Source organism: Salvelinus fontinalis, chromosome 28 (assembly GCF_029448725.1).
Source record: "Salvelinus fontinalis isolate EN_2023a chromosome 28, ASM2944872v1, whole genome shotgun sequence".
NCBI classification, from domain to species: domain Eukaryota; kingdom Metazoa; phylum Chordata; class Actinopteri; order Salmoniformes; family Salmonidae; genus Salvelinus; species Salvelinus fontinalis.
This window is the reverse complement of record NC_074692.1, coordinates 41,943,777-41,962,702: the sequence shown is the minus strand read 5'-3', so window position 1 is coordinate 41,962,702 and position 18,926 is coordinate 41,943,777. Positions and strand designations below refer to the sequence as shown.

The following is an 18,926-nucleotide window of genomic DNA, read 5'->3' as shown; positions in this document are numbered from 1 at the left end:
GGCAAGCGGTACCGGAGTGCCAAGTCTATGTCCAAGAGCCTTCTAAACAGCTTCTACTCCCAAGCCATAAGATGCCTGAACCACTAATCAAATGGCTACCCAGACTATTTGCATTCCCCCCACCCCTTTTCACTGCTGTTACTCTCTGTTGTTATCATTTATGCATGGTCATTTTAATAACTCTACCTTCATGTACATATTAACTCAACTAACCGGTGCCCCCGCACATTGACTCTGTACCAGTACCCCCCTGTACATAGTCTCACTATTGTCATTTTACTGTTGCTCTTTAATTACTTTGTAATTTTTTTCTTATTCTTATCCATATTTTTTTTAACTGCTTTGTTGGTTAGTGGCTCGTTAGCATTTCACCGTAAGGTGAATACAATTTGATTCGATTTGAATTATCAGCAGGACATTTCGCCATATACACAAGGCTTTGACAGAGTCATATTGAAAGCTGCTGTGGAGTTGATAAGACAGGAAGGGACTACAGATAGGGTATCCGCACCATATAGAGTTGAGTAGTAGCCTGTGTGGCCCAGGAGGACTGTACTACTATGGCTGACACTTTAAAACAATACATTTTACTGCATTTATCTGGGGTATATGACTATATATTATAGCCTTCCTACTTTGTGGTGTGCCTTCTCACTATCCTCTACACGTGGAAATATAAAACACAACCTTGTGTTTTAAAATCTCCGTTCATTTTTTATAAATACAGATTACAGACACTCATTTATTTCAAAGTCAGTCACTCAAGTGTTTACAAGAAATCACAAAATCATGGCTTCCCTAAACTGTTGTTGACTCATTACACCACACAACAAAACAACACAATTTACAGACTGATGAAAACTTTCAGTAGAAAATCATTTAAAACTACCATTACAAAAGAGAAATGATTATTATCCCATTGAAATCCCGTGCTCATTCATTACAGATTGGCTTTATAAAAGTACTAGTTAAAAAATAACAATTTAGGGCAAAATATTTTCATATTTTCTTAACAATTTTCATTATATTTACATCATAATTTCATGCAAATGTAAGCCTAATATTTTCTTAAAGACACATATTTTCACATGCACAAGTATTGTCAGTCCTATCAGTCTGAAATACAATACGCTTCACAGCTTATTCTTATCTCCCCACCCCTTTTGGAAGGGGTGGGGAGAATGTCTATGCTTCTTCCTCTGTTCTTCCTTTACCCTGCTTCCAGCTCTCACCATGTCCTATTCTTTCTCCTTATCAGGCCCTATGGTTTCTGATAATAAACACCTGGGTCTGAGTGGTAGTCTCTTTCACATGGCTCAGGTGTGTCCATCATCTCTTCACCTGCGTCAGAATGGAAAACCTGGTCACCTATCTCTAGCTGGTCAGGGTCAGGCTTATACAACTGGTCATCTAACTCTGAATCTGAGTGGTACACATGTTTACCTGTATTACCTGACCCAGGGTAACGCACATTGTCACCGATGTGGTGTCCACCTGCCTCTTGTTCATACAGCTGGCCCCCCGGCTCGGAGTCGGAGTCATACACCTGTCTACCTGTCACACGCTGGTACACCTGTTCCTCTGCAACACCTGGATCTGACACAGGCTGATTAACCTCTTCACCTGCCCTAGGCGGGTACACCTGTTCACCTGTTTCCATGTCCTGTCCATACACCTGTCTATCTGTATCAGACCTGTACCCCTGTCCCCCAGTGTGGTGTTGGTAGACCTCGGGGCTGTACTGGCTCCTCCTGTACAGGCTGTCTTCCTCATCCTCCTCCTGGCAGGAGCTCCCCGGGACGCTCTCCCCGTCCGACTGGGAGAGGCGCAGGCTGGGCCGCGGCGGCCGGGGCTTCTGAGAGAGGTCAAAAGGCTCTTCCTGGCTGGAGCGGGTCCGAAGACCCAGAGGGGCCGACAAGCAGAACCGCCCCCGCCGCCTGAACACTGGAGGAGAGACACATGATACAATCTGAATTTGCTGAACACTGGAGAACAGAGACACATATCACAACAGAGGTACGTATTTAGTATTTTATTAGGATCTCCAATTAGCTGCTGTCAAGGCAGAGGCTACTCTTCCTGGGGTCCAAACAGGAAACAAAACACAACAAATAGAATACATAAAATACATATTATACATGACACACCTAATACAATTTAAAATACAATACATAACACAATATATAAATCAATATATAATACAATACATAATACAAAATATGATACATTATATAATTCAATATATAATAAAATACATAATACAATATAGTATAATACAATATATAATACAATGCATAATACAACATATAATACAATACACAATCCAATATATAATGCAATATAGAATACAATATATAATACAACAAAGACCAATAGTGTGCAATCAATCTCTACTCAACTTTGAGCCAGGAGAGATAGACATGCATGTCAAGACATTCGCCCTCCGTGTACATCTAAGTGCAATACGTGCTGCTCTGTTCTGGGCCAACTGCAATTTGCCTATGTCCTTCTTTGGTGCACATGACCACACAACTAGGTAGTAGTCCAGGTGCGACAAAACGAGGGCCTGTAGGACCTGTCTGGTGATTGAGATGTCACTTATTTACATAAGTATTCAGACCCTTTGCTATGAGACTCGAAATTGAGCTCAGGTTTCCATTGATCATCCTTGAGATGTCTCTACAACTTGATTGAAGTACACCTGTGTTAATTCAATTGATTGGACATGATTTAGAAAGACCCACACCTGTCTATATAAGGTCCCACAGTTGGCAGTGCATGTCAGAGAAAAAACCAAGCCACGAGGTCGAAGGAATTGTCCGCAGAGCTCCGAGACAGGATTGTGTCGAGGCACAGATCTGGGGAAGGGTAGGAAAACATGTCTGCAGCATTGAAGGTCCCGAAGAACACACTGACCTCCATCATTCTTGAATGGAAGAAGTTTGAAACCACCAAGACTATTCCTAGAGCTGGCCATCTGGGTCAAACTGAGCAATTGGGTGAGAATGGCCTTGGTCAGGGAGGTGACCAAGAACCCGATGGTCACTCTGACAGAGCTCCAGAGTTCCTCTGTGGAGATGGGAGAACCTTCCAGAAGGACAACCATCTCTGCAGCACTCCACCAATCAGGCCTTTATGGTAGAGTGGCCAGACGGAAGCCACTCCTCAGTAAAAGGCTCATCTGTGGGGATGTTTTTAAGTGGCAGGGACTGGGAGACTAGTCAGGATCGAGGCAAAGATGAATGGAGTAAAGTACAGAGAGATCTTTAATGAAACCTGCTCCAGAGCGCTCAGGACCTTAGACTGGGGCAACGTTTCACCTTCCAACAGGACAACAACCCTAAGCACACAACCAAGACAATGCCTGAGTGGCTTCGGAACAAGTCTCTGAATGTCCTTGAGTGGCCCGGACTTGAACCCAATTAAAAATCTCTGGAGAGACCTGAAAATAGCTGTGCAGCAACACTCCCCATGCAACCTGACAGATCTTGAGAGGATCTGCAGAGAAGAATGGGAGAAACTCCCCAAATACAGGTGTGCCAAGCTTGCAGAGTCATACCCAAGAAGACTCAAGGCTGTAATTGCTGCCAAAGGACCTTCAACAAAGTACTTATGTTAATTATATATTGCCGTTTTTTTTATTTATATAAATGAGCAAACATTTGCAAAAATATGTTTTTGCTTTGTCATTATGGGGTATTGTGTGTAGATTGATGAGAAGAAAAAATAATTCAATACATTTTAGAATAAGGTTGTAACCTAACAAAATGTAGAAAAGTACTTTCCGAAGGAACTGTTTATCCCAATTTGACTGGCTGATTCTGATTTAGCTTCAGGGTAGGAAGGTTATAGAAAGTCTCACTGCAGAAAGGGAGGAACCATATGATGCATTTATCCATAGCCTGGACTGCTTACCTCTTGCATTTAGGCCCATGTCCATGATCCCGTGTTTGACCTTCATATGGCGGGTGAGATTCCCCTTCAGAGTGAACTTGCTGGGGCAGTAGCGGCACTTGAAGGGCCTGCTGTCAGAGTGCAGGTGCATATGGCCCATCAGGTTATGCATTCTGTTGAACTCCTTCCCACACAGCTGAAAACAAGGAAGAACAAAAATAAAATTGTCAGATATGTGCTCACGGACGAACCAATAAAGCACATGAATTGAAGAACAAACAGAATGTGGAACAGATTTATTTTCGGCATTAAAAGACTTCACCAGGCTCCTAGGAAAGCAGTGCATGTGCTTGGAAGCAACAGACAATCAGTTGATAAACCCAAATCAGCAATTTGGCAAATAATTATTGTAATTTTTCCTCAAACAAATGCATTGAATACCAACTATTGAAATAGTTTGTGTACACATTCCTTGATTACAATTTGTGAATTCCATTATTCCTCGAACCACATCATAGCACTTCCTGGTATAGTAAATACCATTCAAGGGCAGAAAAACGACGGCAAGTCTAGAACTGTGTCCACTTATCAAACCTTCCTCTCTATCAAACAACTGATGTGTTAGATGACGAATCCTCAAAGCATTCAGAGCTGTAATAGGAGCTGGACGCAATCATGAACGTATGTGTGCACACAGACAGACAGACAGACAGACAGACAGACACACACACAGACAGACAGACAGACAGACAGACACACAGACAGACAGACAGACAGACAGACAGACACACAGACACACAGACACACAGACAGACAGACAGACAGACAGACGAGACAGACGAGACAGACAGACAGACAGACAGACAGACAGACAGACAGACACACAGACACACAGACAGACACACAGACACACAGACAGACAGACAGACAGACGAGACAGACAGACAGACGAGACAGACAGACAGACAGACGAGACAGACAGACAGACAGACAGACAGACAGACGAGACAGACAGACAGACAGACAGACAGACAGACACACAGACACACAGACAGACAGACACACACACAGACACACAGACACACACACAGACAGACAGACAGACAGACAGACAGACACACAGACAGACAGACAGACAGACAGACAGACAGACAGACACACACACACACAGACACACAGACACACAGACACACAGACAGACAGACAGACAGACAGACAGACAGACAGACAGACAGACAGAGAAAGGGCCATAAGAGGAGGGATGGGAAGGGCAACTCCTGCGCTGTCCTTCCTCTGTATTCTTTTTGATTAGGGTTTCCTTCAGGAGGAGAGCGGGACTGTAAACTGTCCAAGAGGACCGTGAGAAAACAGGAAGTGTTCCCTCCAGCAGCAGAGAAAGCGAGATGAAATCTATTTTCGGGGCCTGATCTCCGGGGAGGCTGGGGGCCATTGTTAGAGAGGCAGTTTGTGCAGCGATATCCTTCCTATGGAAGAGGAGGGATCTCACTGCCAAATCTTCTCTCTGTCTACATTCTCCTCATCGTCTCAACTCTTCTATTAGTGAACAAGGTCATACAGACACTCAGAAACAGTGTTGAGCTGCTTCAGAGTGTCTATTGGCTTCTCTAGACTTTATATTATAGTAATAAAACTATTGTTTGTGTTATTTTTTATTTATTTTTTTCTTCACAATTTTGTGATATCCAATTGGTAGTTACAGTCTTGTTCCATCGCTGCCACTCCTGTGCGGACTCGGGAGAGGCGACGTTCGAGAGCCATGTGTCCTCCGATACATGCCAAGCCACACTGCTTCTTGACACACTGCTCCCTCAACCCGGAAGCCAGCCGCACCAATGTGTCGGAGAAAAGATACCCTGGCTTTAATAAAAGGAGTTGTTGCAGTTGATTTTGAAATGTCATAAATGAAACTGTCTCTAGCGCTCTCCTCAACATATTGTACCATAAGAACACTCACCTTGCATTTGTAGGGTTTAATGTCAGAGTGGACGATCATGTGGGCCTTGAGGGTCTGTTTCTGGACAAAGCTCTTGAAGCAGAGGTGACACTGGTAAGACCTGATGTTAGTATGGATCAAGACGTGGCGCTTCATATTTGCCAAGAGGGTGAACTCCCGACCACAGATACGACACTTGTGCTCCTTCACCCCCTGAGAGAGAGAGAGAGAGAGAGAGAGAGAGAGAGAGAGAGAGAGAGAGAGAGAGAGAGAGAGAGAGAGAGAGAGAGAGAGAGAGAGAGAGAGAGAGAGAGAGAGAGAGAGAGAGAGAGAATGTTTTAATTAATTGTTAATTTGTTTAAATAACCATCATAGTGGAAAATTGTCTTACATGTTGACAAGCAAGGCCATCAGGGACAACAAGGACAAGAAAGGCATGTTAGCTTGACAACAAGAGAGTGGATGCCTTGTATCGCCGGAAAAAGGCAGAATAATAGGATTCTCACAATATTACATGACTGAACTTGTAGCTACGGTTACTGTAGCATGCACTCACATCTCTCTCTAAAGTGTCATTTGTCTGTTTGCTGGGCTCAAGGTTTTTGAGGAGATCTGCTCTTTGTCCTGGCTTCACCATGTAGTACTAAAAAACAGTTTGAAGCAGAAACAATGATGTGAAATTTGTAGTGTGAAAGTCATCATACTGTCATGTACGTATATCCCATTAAAAAAACGTTTAATGTCAACAAATGTAAAGGCCCTTGATGTTGGCTACGTGTCATGGCACCATCCAGCTGATGCTGTCAACAGATAAAGCCTGCCTTAACACCCCTTTGACCCACAGACACTTAATCTCCACAACACAACACAACCTAGCCATGTAAAGACACGTCCCTCCAAACACACATGTTGACATTAGTGGACAGTATGAAAACCCCACCAGTCTTACCTTATGTGTGAGTGTGTGCTGTTTGAGGTGATGGGACTGTATAAACTCCATGCCACACTCGCTGCAGATGTATGGCCGGATGTCTTTGTGCTTCATCATGTGGTTCTGCAGCTGGCTGGGGTACTGGAAGCTCTTCTGGCACTCACTACACCTGGACAGAAAACAGACACTCACTACACCTGGACAGAAAACAGACACTCACTACACCTGGACAGAAAACAGACACTTGCTACACCTGGACAGAAAACAGACACTCGCTACACCTGGACAGAAAACAGACACTCACTACACCTGGACAGAAAACAGACACTTGCTACACCTTGACAGAAAACAGACACTTACTACACCTGGACAGAAAACAGACACTTGCTACACCTGGACAGAAAACAGACACTCACTACACCTGGACAGAAAACAGACACTTGCTACACCTGGACAGAAAACAGACACTTGCTACACCTGGACAGAAAACAGACACTTACTACACCTGGACAGAAAACAGACACTGACTACACCTGGACAGAAAACAGACACTTACTACACCTGGACAGAAAACAGACACTTACTACACCTGGACAGAAAACAGACACTTACTACACCTGGACAGAAAACAGACACTTACTACACCTGGACAAAAAACAGACACTTACTACACCTAGACAGAAAACAGACACTTACTACACCTGGACAGAAAACAGACACTTGCTACACCTGGACAGAAAACAGACACTTGCTACACCTGGACAGAAAACAGACACTAGCTACACCTGGACAGAAAACAGACACTTACTACACCTGGACAGAAAACAGACACTTACTACACCTGGACAGAAAACAGACACTTACTACACCTGGACAGAAAACAGACACTCACTACACCTGGACAGAAAACAGACACTCACTACACCAGGACAGAAAACAGACACTTGCTACACCTGGACAGAAAACAGACACTTGCTACACCTGGACAGAAAACAGACACTCACTACACCTGGACAGAAAACAGACACTTGCTACACCTGGACAGAAAACAGACACTTGCTACACCTGGACAGAAAACAGACACTCACTACACCTGGACAGAAAACAGACACTTGCTACACCTGGACAGAAAACAGACACTCACTACACCTGGACAGAAAACAGACACTCACTACACCTGGACAGAAAACAGACACTTACTACACTTGGACAGAAAACAGACACTTGCTACACCTGGACAGAAAACAGACACTTGCTACACCTGGACAGAAAACAGACACTTACTACACCTGGACAGAAAACAGACACTCACTACACCTGGACAGAAAACAGACACTTGCTACACCTGGACAGAAAACACACACTTGCTACACCTGGACAGAAAACAGACACTTGCTACACCTGGACAGAAAACAGACACTCACTACACCTGGACAGAAAACAGACACTCACTACACCTGGACAGAAAACAGACACTTGCTACACCTGGACAGAAAACAGACACTCACTACACCTGGACAGAAAACAGACACTCACTACACCTGGACAGAAAACAGACACTCACTACACCTGGACAGAAAACAGACACTTGCTACACCTGGACAGAAAACAGACACTCACTACACCTGGACAGAAAACAGATACTCACTACACCTGGACAGAAAACAGACACTTGCTACACCTGGACAGAAAACCGACACTCTCTACACCTGGACAGAAAACAGACACTCACTACACCTGGACAGAAAACAGACACTTGCTACACCTGGACAGAAAACAGACACTCACTACACCTGGACAGAAAACAGACACTCACTACACCTGGACAGAAAACAGACACTTGCTACACCTGGACAGAAAACAGACACTCACTACACCTGGACAGAAAACAGACACTTGCTACACCTGGACAGAAAACAGACACTTGCTACACCTGGACAGAAAACAGACACTCACTACACCTGGACAGAAAACAGACACTTGCTACACCTGGACAGAAAACAGACACTTACTACACCTGGACAGAAAACAGACACTTGTTACACCTGGACAGAAAACAGACACTCACTACACCTGGACAGAAAACAGACACTTACTACACCTGGACAGAAAACAGACACTTGCTACACCTGGACAGAAAACAGACACTTGCTACACCTGGACAGAAAACAGACACTCACTACACCTGGACAGAAAACAGACACTCACTACACCTGGACAGAAAACAGACACTTGCTACACCTGGACAGAAAACAGACACTTGCTACACCTGGACAGAAAACAGACACTCACTACACCTGGACAGAAAACAGACACTCACTACACCTGGACAGAAAACAGACACTCACTACACCTGGACAGAAAACAGACACTCACTACACCTGGACAGAAAACAGACACTTGCTACACCTGGACAGAAAACAGACACTTGCTACACCTGGACAGAAAACAGACACTCACTACATCTGGACAGAAAACAGACACTCACTACACCTGGACAGAAAACAGACACTTGCTACACCTGGACAGAAAACAGACACTCACTACACCTGGACAGAAAACAGACACTCACTACACCTGGACAGAAAACAGACACTCACTACACCTGGACAGAAAACAGACACTCACTACACCTGGACAGAAAACAGACACTCACTACACCTGGACAGAAAACAGACACTCACTACACCTGGACAGAAAACAGACACTCACTACACCTGGACAGAAAACAGACACTTACTACACCTGGACAGAAAACAGACACTCGCTACACCTGGACAGAAAACAGACACTCACTACACCTGGACAGAAAACAGACACTCACTACACCTGGACAGAAAACAGACACTAGCTACACCTGGACAGAAAACAGACACTTGCTACACCTGGACAGAAAACAGACACTTGCTACACCTGGACAGAAAACAGACACTCACTACACCTGGACAGAAAACAGACACTCACTACACCTGGACAGAAAACAGACACTTGCTACACCTGGACAGAAAACAGACACTCACTACACCTGGACAGAAAACAGACACTTACTACACCTGGACAGAAAACAGACACTTGCTACACCTGGACAGAAAACAGACACCCACTACACCTGGACAGAAAACAGACACTCACTACACCTGGACAGAAAACAGACACTTACTACACCTGGACAGAAAACAGACACTTGCTACACCTGGACAGAAAACAGACACTTACTACACCTGGACAGAAAACAGACACTCACTACACCTGGACAGAAAACAGACACTTGCTACACCTGGACAGAAAACAGACACTTGCTACACCTGGACAGAAAACCGACACTCTCTACACCTGGACAGAAAACAGACACTCACTACACCTGGACAGAAAACAGACACTTGCTACACCTGGACAGAAAACAGACACTCACTACACCTGGACAGAAAACAGACACTCACTACACCTGGACAGAAAACAGACACTTGCTACACCTGGACAGAAAACAGACACTCACTACACCTGGACAGAAAACAGACACTTGCTACACCTGGACAGAAAACAGACACTTGCTACACCTGGACAGAAAACAGACACTCACTACACCTGGACAGAAAACAGACACTTGCTACACCTGGACAGAAAACAGACACTTACTACACCTGGACAGAAAACAGACACTTGTTACACCTGGACAGAAAACAGACACTCACTACACCTGGACAGAAAACAGACACTTACTACACCTGGACAGAAAACAGACACTTGCTACACCTGGACAGAAAACAGACACTTGCTACACCTGGACAGAAAACAGACACTCACTACACCTGGACAGAAAACAGACACTCACTACACCTGGACAGAAAACAGACACTTGCTACACCTGGACAGAAAACAGACACTTGCTACACCTGGACAGAAAACAGACACTCACTACACCTGGACAGAAAACAGACACTCACTACACCTGGACAGAAAACAGACACTCACTACACCTGGACAGAAAACAGACACTCACTACACCTGGACAGAAAACAGACACTTGCTACACCTGGACAGAAAACAGACACTTGCTACACCTGGACAGAAAACAGACACTCACTACATCTGGACAGAAAACAGACACTCACTACACCTGGACAGAAAACAGACACTTGCTACACCTGGACAGAAAACAGACACTCACTACACCTGGACAGAAAACAGACACTCACTACACCTGGACAGAAAACAGACACTCACTACACCTGGACAGAAAACAGACACTCACTACACCTGGACAGAAAACAGACACTCACTACACCTGGACAGAAAACAGACACTCACTACACCTGGACAGAAAACAGACACTCACTACACCTGGACAGAAAACAGACACTTACTACACCTGGACAGAAAACAGACACTCGCTACACCTGGACAGAAAACAGACACTCACTACACCTGGACAGAAAACAGACACTCACTACACCTGGACAGAAAACAGACACTAGCTACACCTGGACAGAAAACAGACACTTGCTACACCTGGACAGAAAACAGACACTTGCTACACCTGGACAGAAAACAGACACTCACTACACCTGGACAGAAAACAGACACTCACTACACCTGGACAGAAAACAGACACTTGCTACACCTGGACAGAAAACAGACACTCACTACACCTGGACAGAAAACAGACACTTACTACACCTGGACAGAAAACAGACACTTGCTACACCTGGACAGAAAACAGACACCCACTACACCTGGACAGAAAACAGACACTCACTACACCTGGACAGAAAACAGACACTTACTACACCTGGACAGAAAACAGACACTTGCTACACCTGGACAGAAAACAGACACTTACTACACCTGGACAGAAAACAGACACTTACTACACCTGGACAGAAAACAGACACTTACTACACCTGGACAGAAAACAGACACTTACTACACCTGGACAGAAAACAGACACTCACTACACCTGGACAGAAAACAGACACTTGCTACACCTGGACAGAAAACAGACACTCACTACACCTGGACAGAAAACAGACACTCACTACACCTGGACAGAAAACAGACACTTGCTACACCTGGACAGAAAACAGACACTTGCTACACCTGGACAGAAAACTATCGAAATAGAATAAGATTTAGAATTGAGATAGAATGAAATAGAAGTATAATTGTATACAGAAAACCCACACTCTGTTGTGGCCTGGATTTAGCCACAAAGTAACAGTTTCCTGATCACCCGCTTGTTGTTTTTTTACTGTCAAAGCCACAAATCTTCCAGTGGAGGTCATGTCAAATATCTACAAGCAGAAATTGGGGTAACAGACACATGAGGTAATGTGAAGCGCATCGGGTGTATCTGGGCATACGTAACGTAGGCTACCTGTAAAGGGTGGGTCCTCTGTGGGCCGTCAGGTGTCTCTTGAGCTGGGCCAGAGTGGGGAAGTCCAAACCACACTCCACACACACGTTCTCCTGGCCTTTCTCATGCTTCAGCTCATGGGCCCGCAGCTCACTAGGGTAGGCAAAACCCCTCCCACACACCCCACAACTAGAGAGGAGAGGAGAGGATAGGAGTAGAAACCATACACAAAATTAATAATTTGACCAAATATTTCAGAAGAGGTCATAATTTCATGGAGTCTGTGAAGGAAGAAACCACATGGAAAAAGTGATAAGCAAGTTACGTTAAAAAAACAAACAGATTTATTGTGTTAGAGATTTCATGAAGCTTGTATCTAAACCAAAGTAAATCATTTTAAGATTGCTCTATGCATCAGTTGGGGTCTCTACACGCTTAGAAAAAAGGGTTCCAAAATGGTTATTCGGCTGTGCCCATAGGAGAACCCTTTTTGGTTCGAGGTAGAACCACGCTCAGTGGACAGTTTACTAGGTACACCCTATCTAGCACCGGGTTGGACCCCCCTTTGCCTCCAGAACAGACTGAATTCTTCAGGGCATGGAAACGCCATTACTTGCCTGTTTGTGGGCCGCCTGTTAGCTTGCGCGATTCTTGCCATTCTCCTTCGACCTCTTATCAACAAGCTGTTTTCGCCCACAGGTGTGCCGCTAACTGGATGTTTTATGTTTGTCACACCATTCTCGGTAAACCCTAGACACTGTTGTGCGTGAAAAGTCCTAGGAGGGCGGACATTTTTTTAGATACTGGATCCATTACGCCTGGTACCGATGAGCATACCTCAAATCCTCTCAGGTCTCTCTTTTGCCCATTCTAACATTCAATTGAACAGTAACTGAATGCCTCGATGCCTGTCTGCCTGCTTTATATAGAAAGCCATGGCCACGTGACTCACTGTCTGTAGGAGTGAGCCATTTTCGTGAACTGGGTGATGTACCTAATAAACTGAGAAAACGGAGTCTATGTAGATACCTTTGTTAGAAAGAATACTATATTTCCCTTGATGGAGTGATGCTGAATGAAAAAATTGAATGAAAAATTTTGTCAACTTACCCCACTCTCCCATACTGATGACAATTCATGGACAGGTCTAAGTTTGTTCTATCCTTGGTCTGCGTTTGAGTCACAGACTAGGCGTGTAATGTAAGGTCCTTGTTGAACTAATTTTCTTAATTCTCGGCTAGACTAAATAAAGAGTAACTCTAGTCTAGTAACTCGAGTAACTCTAATCTAGACAAAGATTACCATTACTGACCTGTACGGCTTCACGTCACTATGCTGCATCATATGTCTCTTCAGGTGGCTGGTCTGGGTGAAGGCCTTGTGGCACACCTGGCACTTGTGTGGCCGTGTGCCCTGGTGGGTGAGCAGGTGAGTGTGCAGGTGGCTCAGCTGCTTGAACCGATTCCCACACAGATGGCAGCTGTGAGGCTTGATACCGCTGTGGCCCAGGATGTGTGTCACCAGGTTATACTTGGATGTGTATGACTTCTCACACGTACGGCACTTCCAACGCTTCTGGTTTCCTCCTACATCTACGTGGTAGCTGTCGTCAATGCGGATGTTGAGACCCAGCTTCTCAGCGCTGGTCATCCCACCTCGGGGCCCTCCATCTGGGCTGCGCCGACTAGGTCGTAGTGCCTCTCTGGGGTAGAAGGCTCCAGGAGAGAGGTGCATGATGGGCCCAGGCATGAAGAAGGGGAAGGGGAGGAGGCTGGTGTGGAGAGGGGGGAAGAATAGGGGAGGAGGGTGGTGATGGAGGAGAGGAGAGGGAGGCCACAAAGGTGAGGGGCTAAGTGGTTCCTGTTTCACCTGCAATGGGAGGCCCATAGTTGGCTCATATCTGGACATAGCCCTGTGGTGCAGCTGGAGCCGGCTCAGGTCGATCATACCTGGAATGGGCATGGGAGAGGGAGGGAGACGTGGGCGAGGAGGGAGGGAGAACGGAAGGTGGGAGAGATCGACAGTCCTGGTGTTGCCTCGACGCTCCACCTCCTCCATGTCTCCTGTAGGGGATTCGGAACCCTCCATTTTTTGTGGCCTCCTTTTGCGTTTTTGGGAACCTTCCCTCTGGGTGTAATGCATGCCCTCAGAGCCCAGGGGCCGATGGTGAGTCAGGGGGCTGTAGGCCTCTCTGGTCGGGAAGAGGGAGAGTTTGGTCGGGTTCAGGTAGAGTGGAGGTGGGCTCAGATAAAGACTGTGGTGAGAGACAGGTCTCAGGTCTTCCCTATGAGGACTCCTCCTGTCTGGTCTGAAACCTAGAATGTCTGTGTCCATCATTTACCTGCATGGGGAAATATACAGAGGAAATCAGTTATGTATGTCAACCATTACAATATGATTACCATAACCATGCTTCTCTAACACCTGAGGAAGAGAAACAGTCCTTCTAGAGTTACCTACCTACTGCACAGGTAGCCGTGACAACACTAATCGCTGTCCTCTGTTACGCCGTTATAACCTGTCACTTCCCGCTTCTGTACTCCATCCCTTCTTCCTCTACCATCCATTCCTCTGAAACAGGAACTAACGTTCACTTCTCCTCCTCTCTCTGCTTTGTTCATCTTTTTGCATGGATTGGTGGAAGGCCACTTCTCCTTTTGTCCTCCACTACAACTCTGTGTTAGATCTCTTACTTAGCTCTAGAGAAGCACAAGTTCCAAACAAATTGACCACTTTGTAGATCTGCATACTCTGCTTAAGACGAGCCAACCAACTACATCCACTATAGAGTGTGAATGATCGGATTAATGTTGGCATTTTTGTAGTTATGAGCTGAAGACAGTTGGACACAGGAGATTGGCTGTGACAGAGGGAATCAGACAATCAAACAATGAAGTGTTCAACTTCTGCAGTTCGGCTAAAAGAGGACGAGACAATACTGTTAGTAGCCCTTTCCTGCAGTCAATGACCAAAAGCGCTCTCTTTGGCCTCATGGGTAGAATGTTATTAATATTTTTCATAATTTTATTATTAATAAAGATGATAAAAATACTGTGTTTCAATGTCAAATAAAGTTTAGTATTGGAATGCAACCTCAAAATTGAATAGATTTCAACTCTACAGTGCATTCGGAAAGTATTCAGACCCCTTGAACTTTTCCACATTTTGTTACGTTACGGACTTATTCTAAAATGGATTAAGTAATTTTTTCCCCTCATCAACCTACGCACAATACCCCATATTGACGAAGCATTGAAGGTCCCCAAGAACACAGTGGCCTCCATCATTCTTAAATGGCTGCACACAGCCAAGACAACGCAGGAGTGGTTTTGGGACAAGTATCTGAATGTTCTTGAGTGGCCGATCGAACATCTCTGGAGAGACTGTGCAGCAACACTCCCCACCCAACCTGACAGAGCTTGAGAGAATATGCAGAGAAGAATGGGAGAAACTCGCCAAATACAGGTGTGCCAAGCTTGTAGAGTCATACCCAAGAAGACTCGAGGCTGTAATCGCTGCCAAAGGTGCTTCAACAAAGTACTGAGTAAAGGGTTGAATACTTACATAAATGTGATATTTTTGTTTTTTATTTGCAATACGTTTGCAAAAATTTCTAAAAACCTGGTTTTGCTTTGTCATTTTGGGTTATTGTGTGTAGATTGATTAGGGGGGGAAACTATTTAATCCATTTTAGAATAAGGCTAAATGTGGAAAAAGTCAAGGTGCCAGAATACTTTCCGAATGCACTGTATATCTGACATTTTACAGGTGTCGTCTTTTTTGTTGTTTGTGCCCATAACCATGTGTGTCAGGTGTATACTTCTGTTTCAAAGTTGATTTCTTTTAGCCTACTGCTGTAAAAGGCTAATTAATAATGATGCCAGTTATGTAAATACAGAGTGTGATATTTCTCTGAACTGCTGTCAATCTACAGAGCAAAACCACTGAGGATTTCCAATGTTGATAGGGATTGGGATGGTGATGGTCATCATCAAGAATAAAGATTAGGTCACAATTAAATTATTGTTAATAAAAATACACTTAATAATGGGCTACTCTAAGCTTCAATGTGTTATTCCAGTCACAGTGTGAAAAGAATATCATGATGTAAAGTATGTGATATTAACATATTACGATATTTATGAATCACCTCAAATACGTTCACTATATTACTCTGTATTACTCTGCTCCACACACAGTACTGTCAGATACACAAGTACTTACAATATCTCTATTTAGGCAATACACACCATTTCTCAACATTTTTTAAATGCAAGAATGTTCTCCAGAACCATGCCCTTACTGTCTATTCTACACAGAACGGTGCAGTATTGAAAGACCACTCTGTCTCTTCCTCTCTCTCTCTGTCTGCCCTGCTAGTGTATATCCCCAGTGAATACAATACAACACAACTAAGACAATAAAACAAAAGCCCCCCCCTCACCCTCCTGTCATGCCATGCCCTGTTAGTCCTCAGCTGGACCTGAGAGACTCACCAGCTCAGTGTAGCTCAGTGTAGGCTTAACCTCTCTGTCCAGTGGTAGTGCAGTAGCTGTGTTAGGCTGTATTCCAGCTCCTGTAACGATCTCTCTGGCCTGCTGCTGTCCTGACAATGAGCCACCCGTCCACGGACAGCATTTGATGTGACTTAAGAAAGAGAACAGGAACAATCGCTTTGTTCTCATTTTTCAGATGAGTACCTTCGGAGAGAAGGAAGGAAGGGAGGGAGAGGAAGTCAACAAGCCTTCCTGCTGAAAAATAAGGAAACACTAGATAGCCATCTCAATTTCTCTACAAAATAAGGATTTACACAGCTTTGGGAGAGACTGGATTAGGCTTGTTTTAAACAATTGAATAGTAGTACAATGCTGATTGAATGTTGTGCATTGGTAAACAAGCATGGAAGTCTAGGAGAGGAGTTTTCAACTGCCAAAACCAACAGTTCTGGGAGTCACTTTCACAACCCTGTTTTTCCCATCCTGCAGATACCCCTCACATGCTAGATTCACACTGCTTAAACATAACATCTGTGACGTTAGTTAGTGCAATAATTGCTTCAGGATGTGTGGAAAAAATGTGATGCTGGAAAGACAATTCTCCATAGATTATTTAATTGGCCAATTAGGAACCACCACAGAAAGGTAATGAATATGTTGTCATGTGAAGCTGGTGTATGCTCTGTGAATGCTCATGGTTATGATATAACGTTTAAGTGTCTTGATGACATGACAGTATTCCAAGTCATTTAGACGCACGTCTAAATCAAAGTGAAGCTCTGTCTGATTTACACATATACTAGGGTATCAACGTAACGACTAGGGATATTAGAGTATTTCAAGGTATTCCTTTGTTCAACTAGTCTGCTTTACCCTCTTGGGTGATGGGTAGATTTTATTCAGCATAAACAGAAGGATTGAGTTGGCTCATGTATGACAGTGTAACATGTAGTGAGTCAATACAGCCACATGTGGGAAGGATAACCCAACTGCACCATGGGAGAAGAGCTCAGTTGGGCCATTTCAAATACTTTAAAAGTGATGAAGGGTGCATATACAACATATTTGAACTGGGCCAACATTAATCTCTCAGACAGGCCTATACACAAGCATATAGACATGTTCCTGGCAGCAACACCAAGCCTTTACTTGTCTTACCTCACAGTGACTCTTCATAGTGGGTACTGGCTCTTAAAGGTTGAAAACTGTGATATCACATACATCTTATGACACGTGTATACACCAATCATCCCACGTAAACTCGTCCCTCCCAATTTGAGTATATATTCACCCTGCCTTTCTGCATCAATACAGGATGACATAACCGGAAGGCACTAATTGAGCTCATCTCATTGGAAGAGTGAACGTCTCTCATAGGAAGCCGATTAGTGTTGTCTGTGTTAATGGACTCGGTTAATCAATTAACCTAAGACCTCGACAATGTGTACTAATTGCTATGAGGTATTAGAAAGTTTATTAAGGTAACATATCAGGTATATCGTGTGTGTGTGTGTGTGTGTGCTAGTGTGCCAATGTGTGTAGCCAATAAAAGCTCATAAAGTGCAGTAATAAGATAACCCCTAGTGCAGGGTTCACCAACTGGGCTGAATTTGGCCCATGGGTGGTTTTATTTGGCCCCCCAAGTTTTCTGAGCAAAAATAATAATAATAATAATAATCACTTTAAAAAATTATAAAAATGGTGTGGAATTTTCATTGTTGGACACAGCAGGAAATCAGCTAAGTGATTTTAATTTAAGAAATAGTTGTTTAGTATTCCCACGCATAATACAGAGACACGTGATCATATACAAATATAAACAAGGTTTGAAATGATTACATTTTAGTCAAACATTTTATCTGTTTGGGCTTCTTGTCAATTTTCAGTCCACAAATTATTTGTAATTACGTTCCGGCCACCGACCCTCTGCTCAAGCAAAAATTCGTCCCGCGACTGAATCTAGTCGATGAAATGGTGTATAATCTCAGTAGGTACAAATATGTCTTCTTATCCCATTACTACATGATGCTGTTTTCTCAATCCTTGAACTGGAACCATCTACAGGATGTAGCCAACTAGTCTGTCAGATAGTTAGCTAACACTGAAATACACTGCTCTACAGTAATTGCCTCACAATCACCATCTCATTTCGTCATCTCTCTAATAATAGGTCATAGGTCCAGGTTCAACACATCCCCATCTACACACCAAACACTTCCCGTCTGTAAAGGCAGTCAATGTTGTTCTCCCCCTTAGACGAGAAGGAGCATGGATAGGACCAAGATGCGGATTGAGGGA

The 18,926-nt window shown here is 44.1% G+C and overlaps 1 protein-coding gene across 2 annotated transcripts; it reads right to left on the bottom strand.

Moving 5' to 3' along the window:
• Positions 1-728: 728 nt before the first annotated feature.
• Positions 729-16,806, bottom strand: LOC129826719 (zinc finger protein 366-like). 2 transcript variants are annotated; one of them, XM_055887742.1, is made up of 8 exons: positions 16,629-16,806; positions 13,445-14,473; positions 12,154-12,321; positions 6,798-6,948; positions 6,405-6,491; positions 5,870-6,061; positions 3,916-4,090; positions 729-1,944 (listed from the first exon to the last, which is right to left on the bottom strand). In XM_055887742.1, the coding sequence occupies exons 2-8, from the start codon at positions 14,467-14,469 to the stop codon at positions 1,262-1,264; spliced, it is 2,481 nt and encodes an 826-aa protein (XP_055743717.1). In that variant the 5' UTR covers positions 14,470-14,473; positions 16,629-16,806; the 3' UTR covers positions 729-1,261. The 2 variants fall into 2 exon arrangements, with proteins under 2 accessions (XP_055743717.1, XP_055743718.1); XM_055887743.1 differs by lacking the exon at positions 6,405-6,491.
• Positions 16,807-18,926: the final 2,120 nt, after the last annotated feature.

Bases quoted from the DNA above. Each gene is read 5' to 3' on its own strand.
- LOC129826719 (XM_055887742.1), bottom strand. From the start codon at position 14,469: ATGATGGACACAGACATTCTAGGTTTCAGACCAGACAGGAGGAGTCCT. The intron at 4,091-5,869 runs GTGAGTGTTCTT...CCTTGTTTTCAG, and splicing joins TTAAACCCTACAAATGCAAG to CTGTGTGGGAAGGAGTTCAA. The intron at 1,945-3,915 runs GTAAGCAGTCCA...TCTCTCCTCCAG, and splicing joins CATGGGCCTAAATGCAAGAG to TGTTCAGGCGGCGGGGGCGG.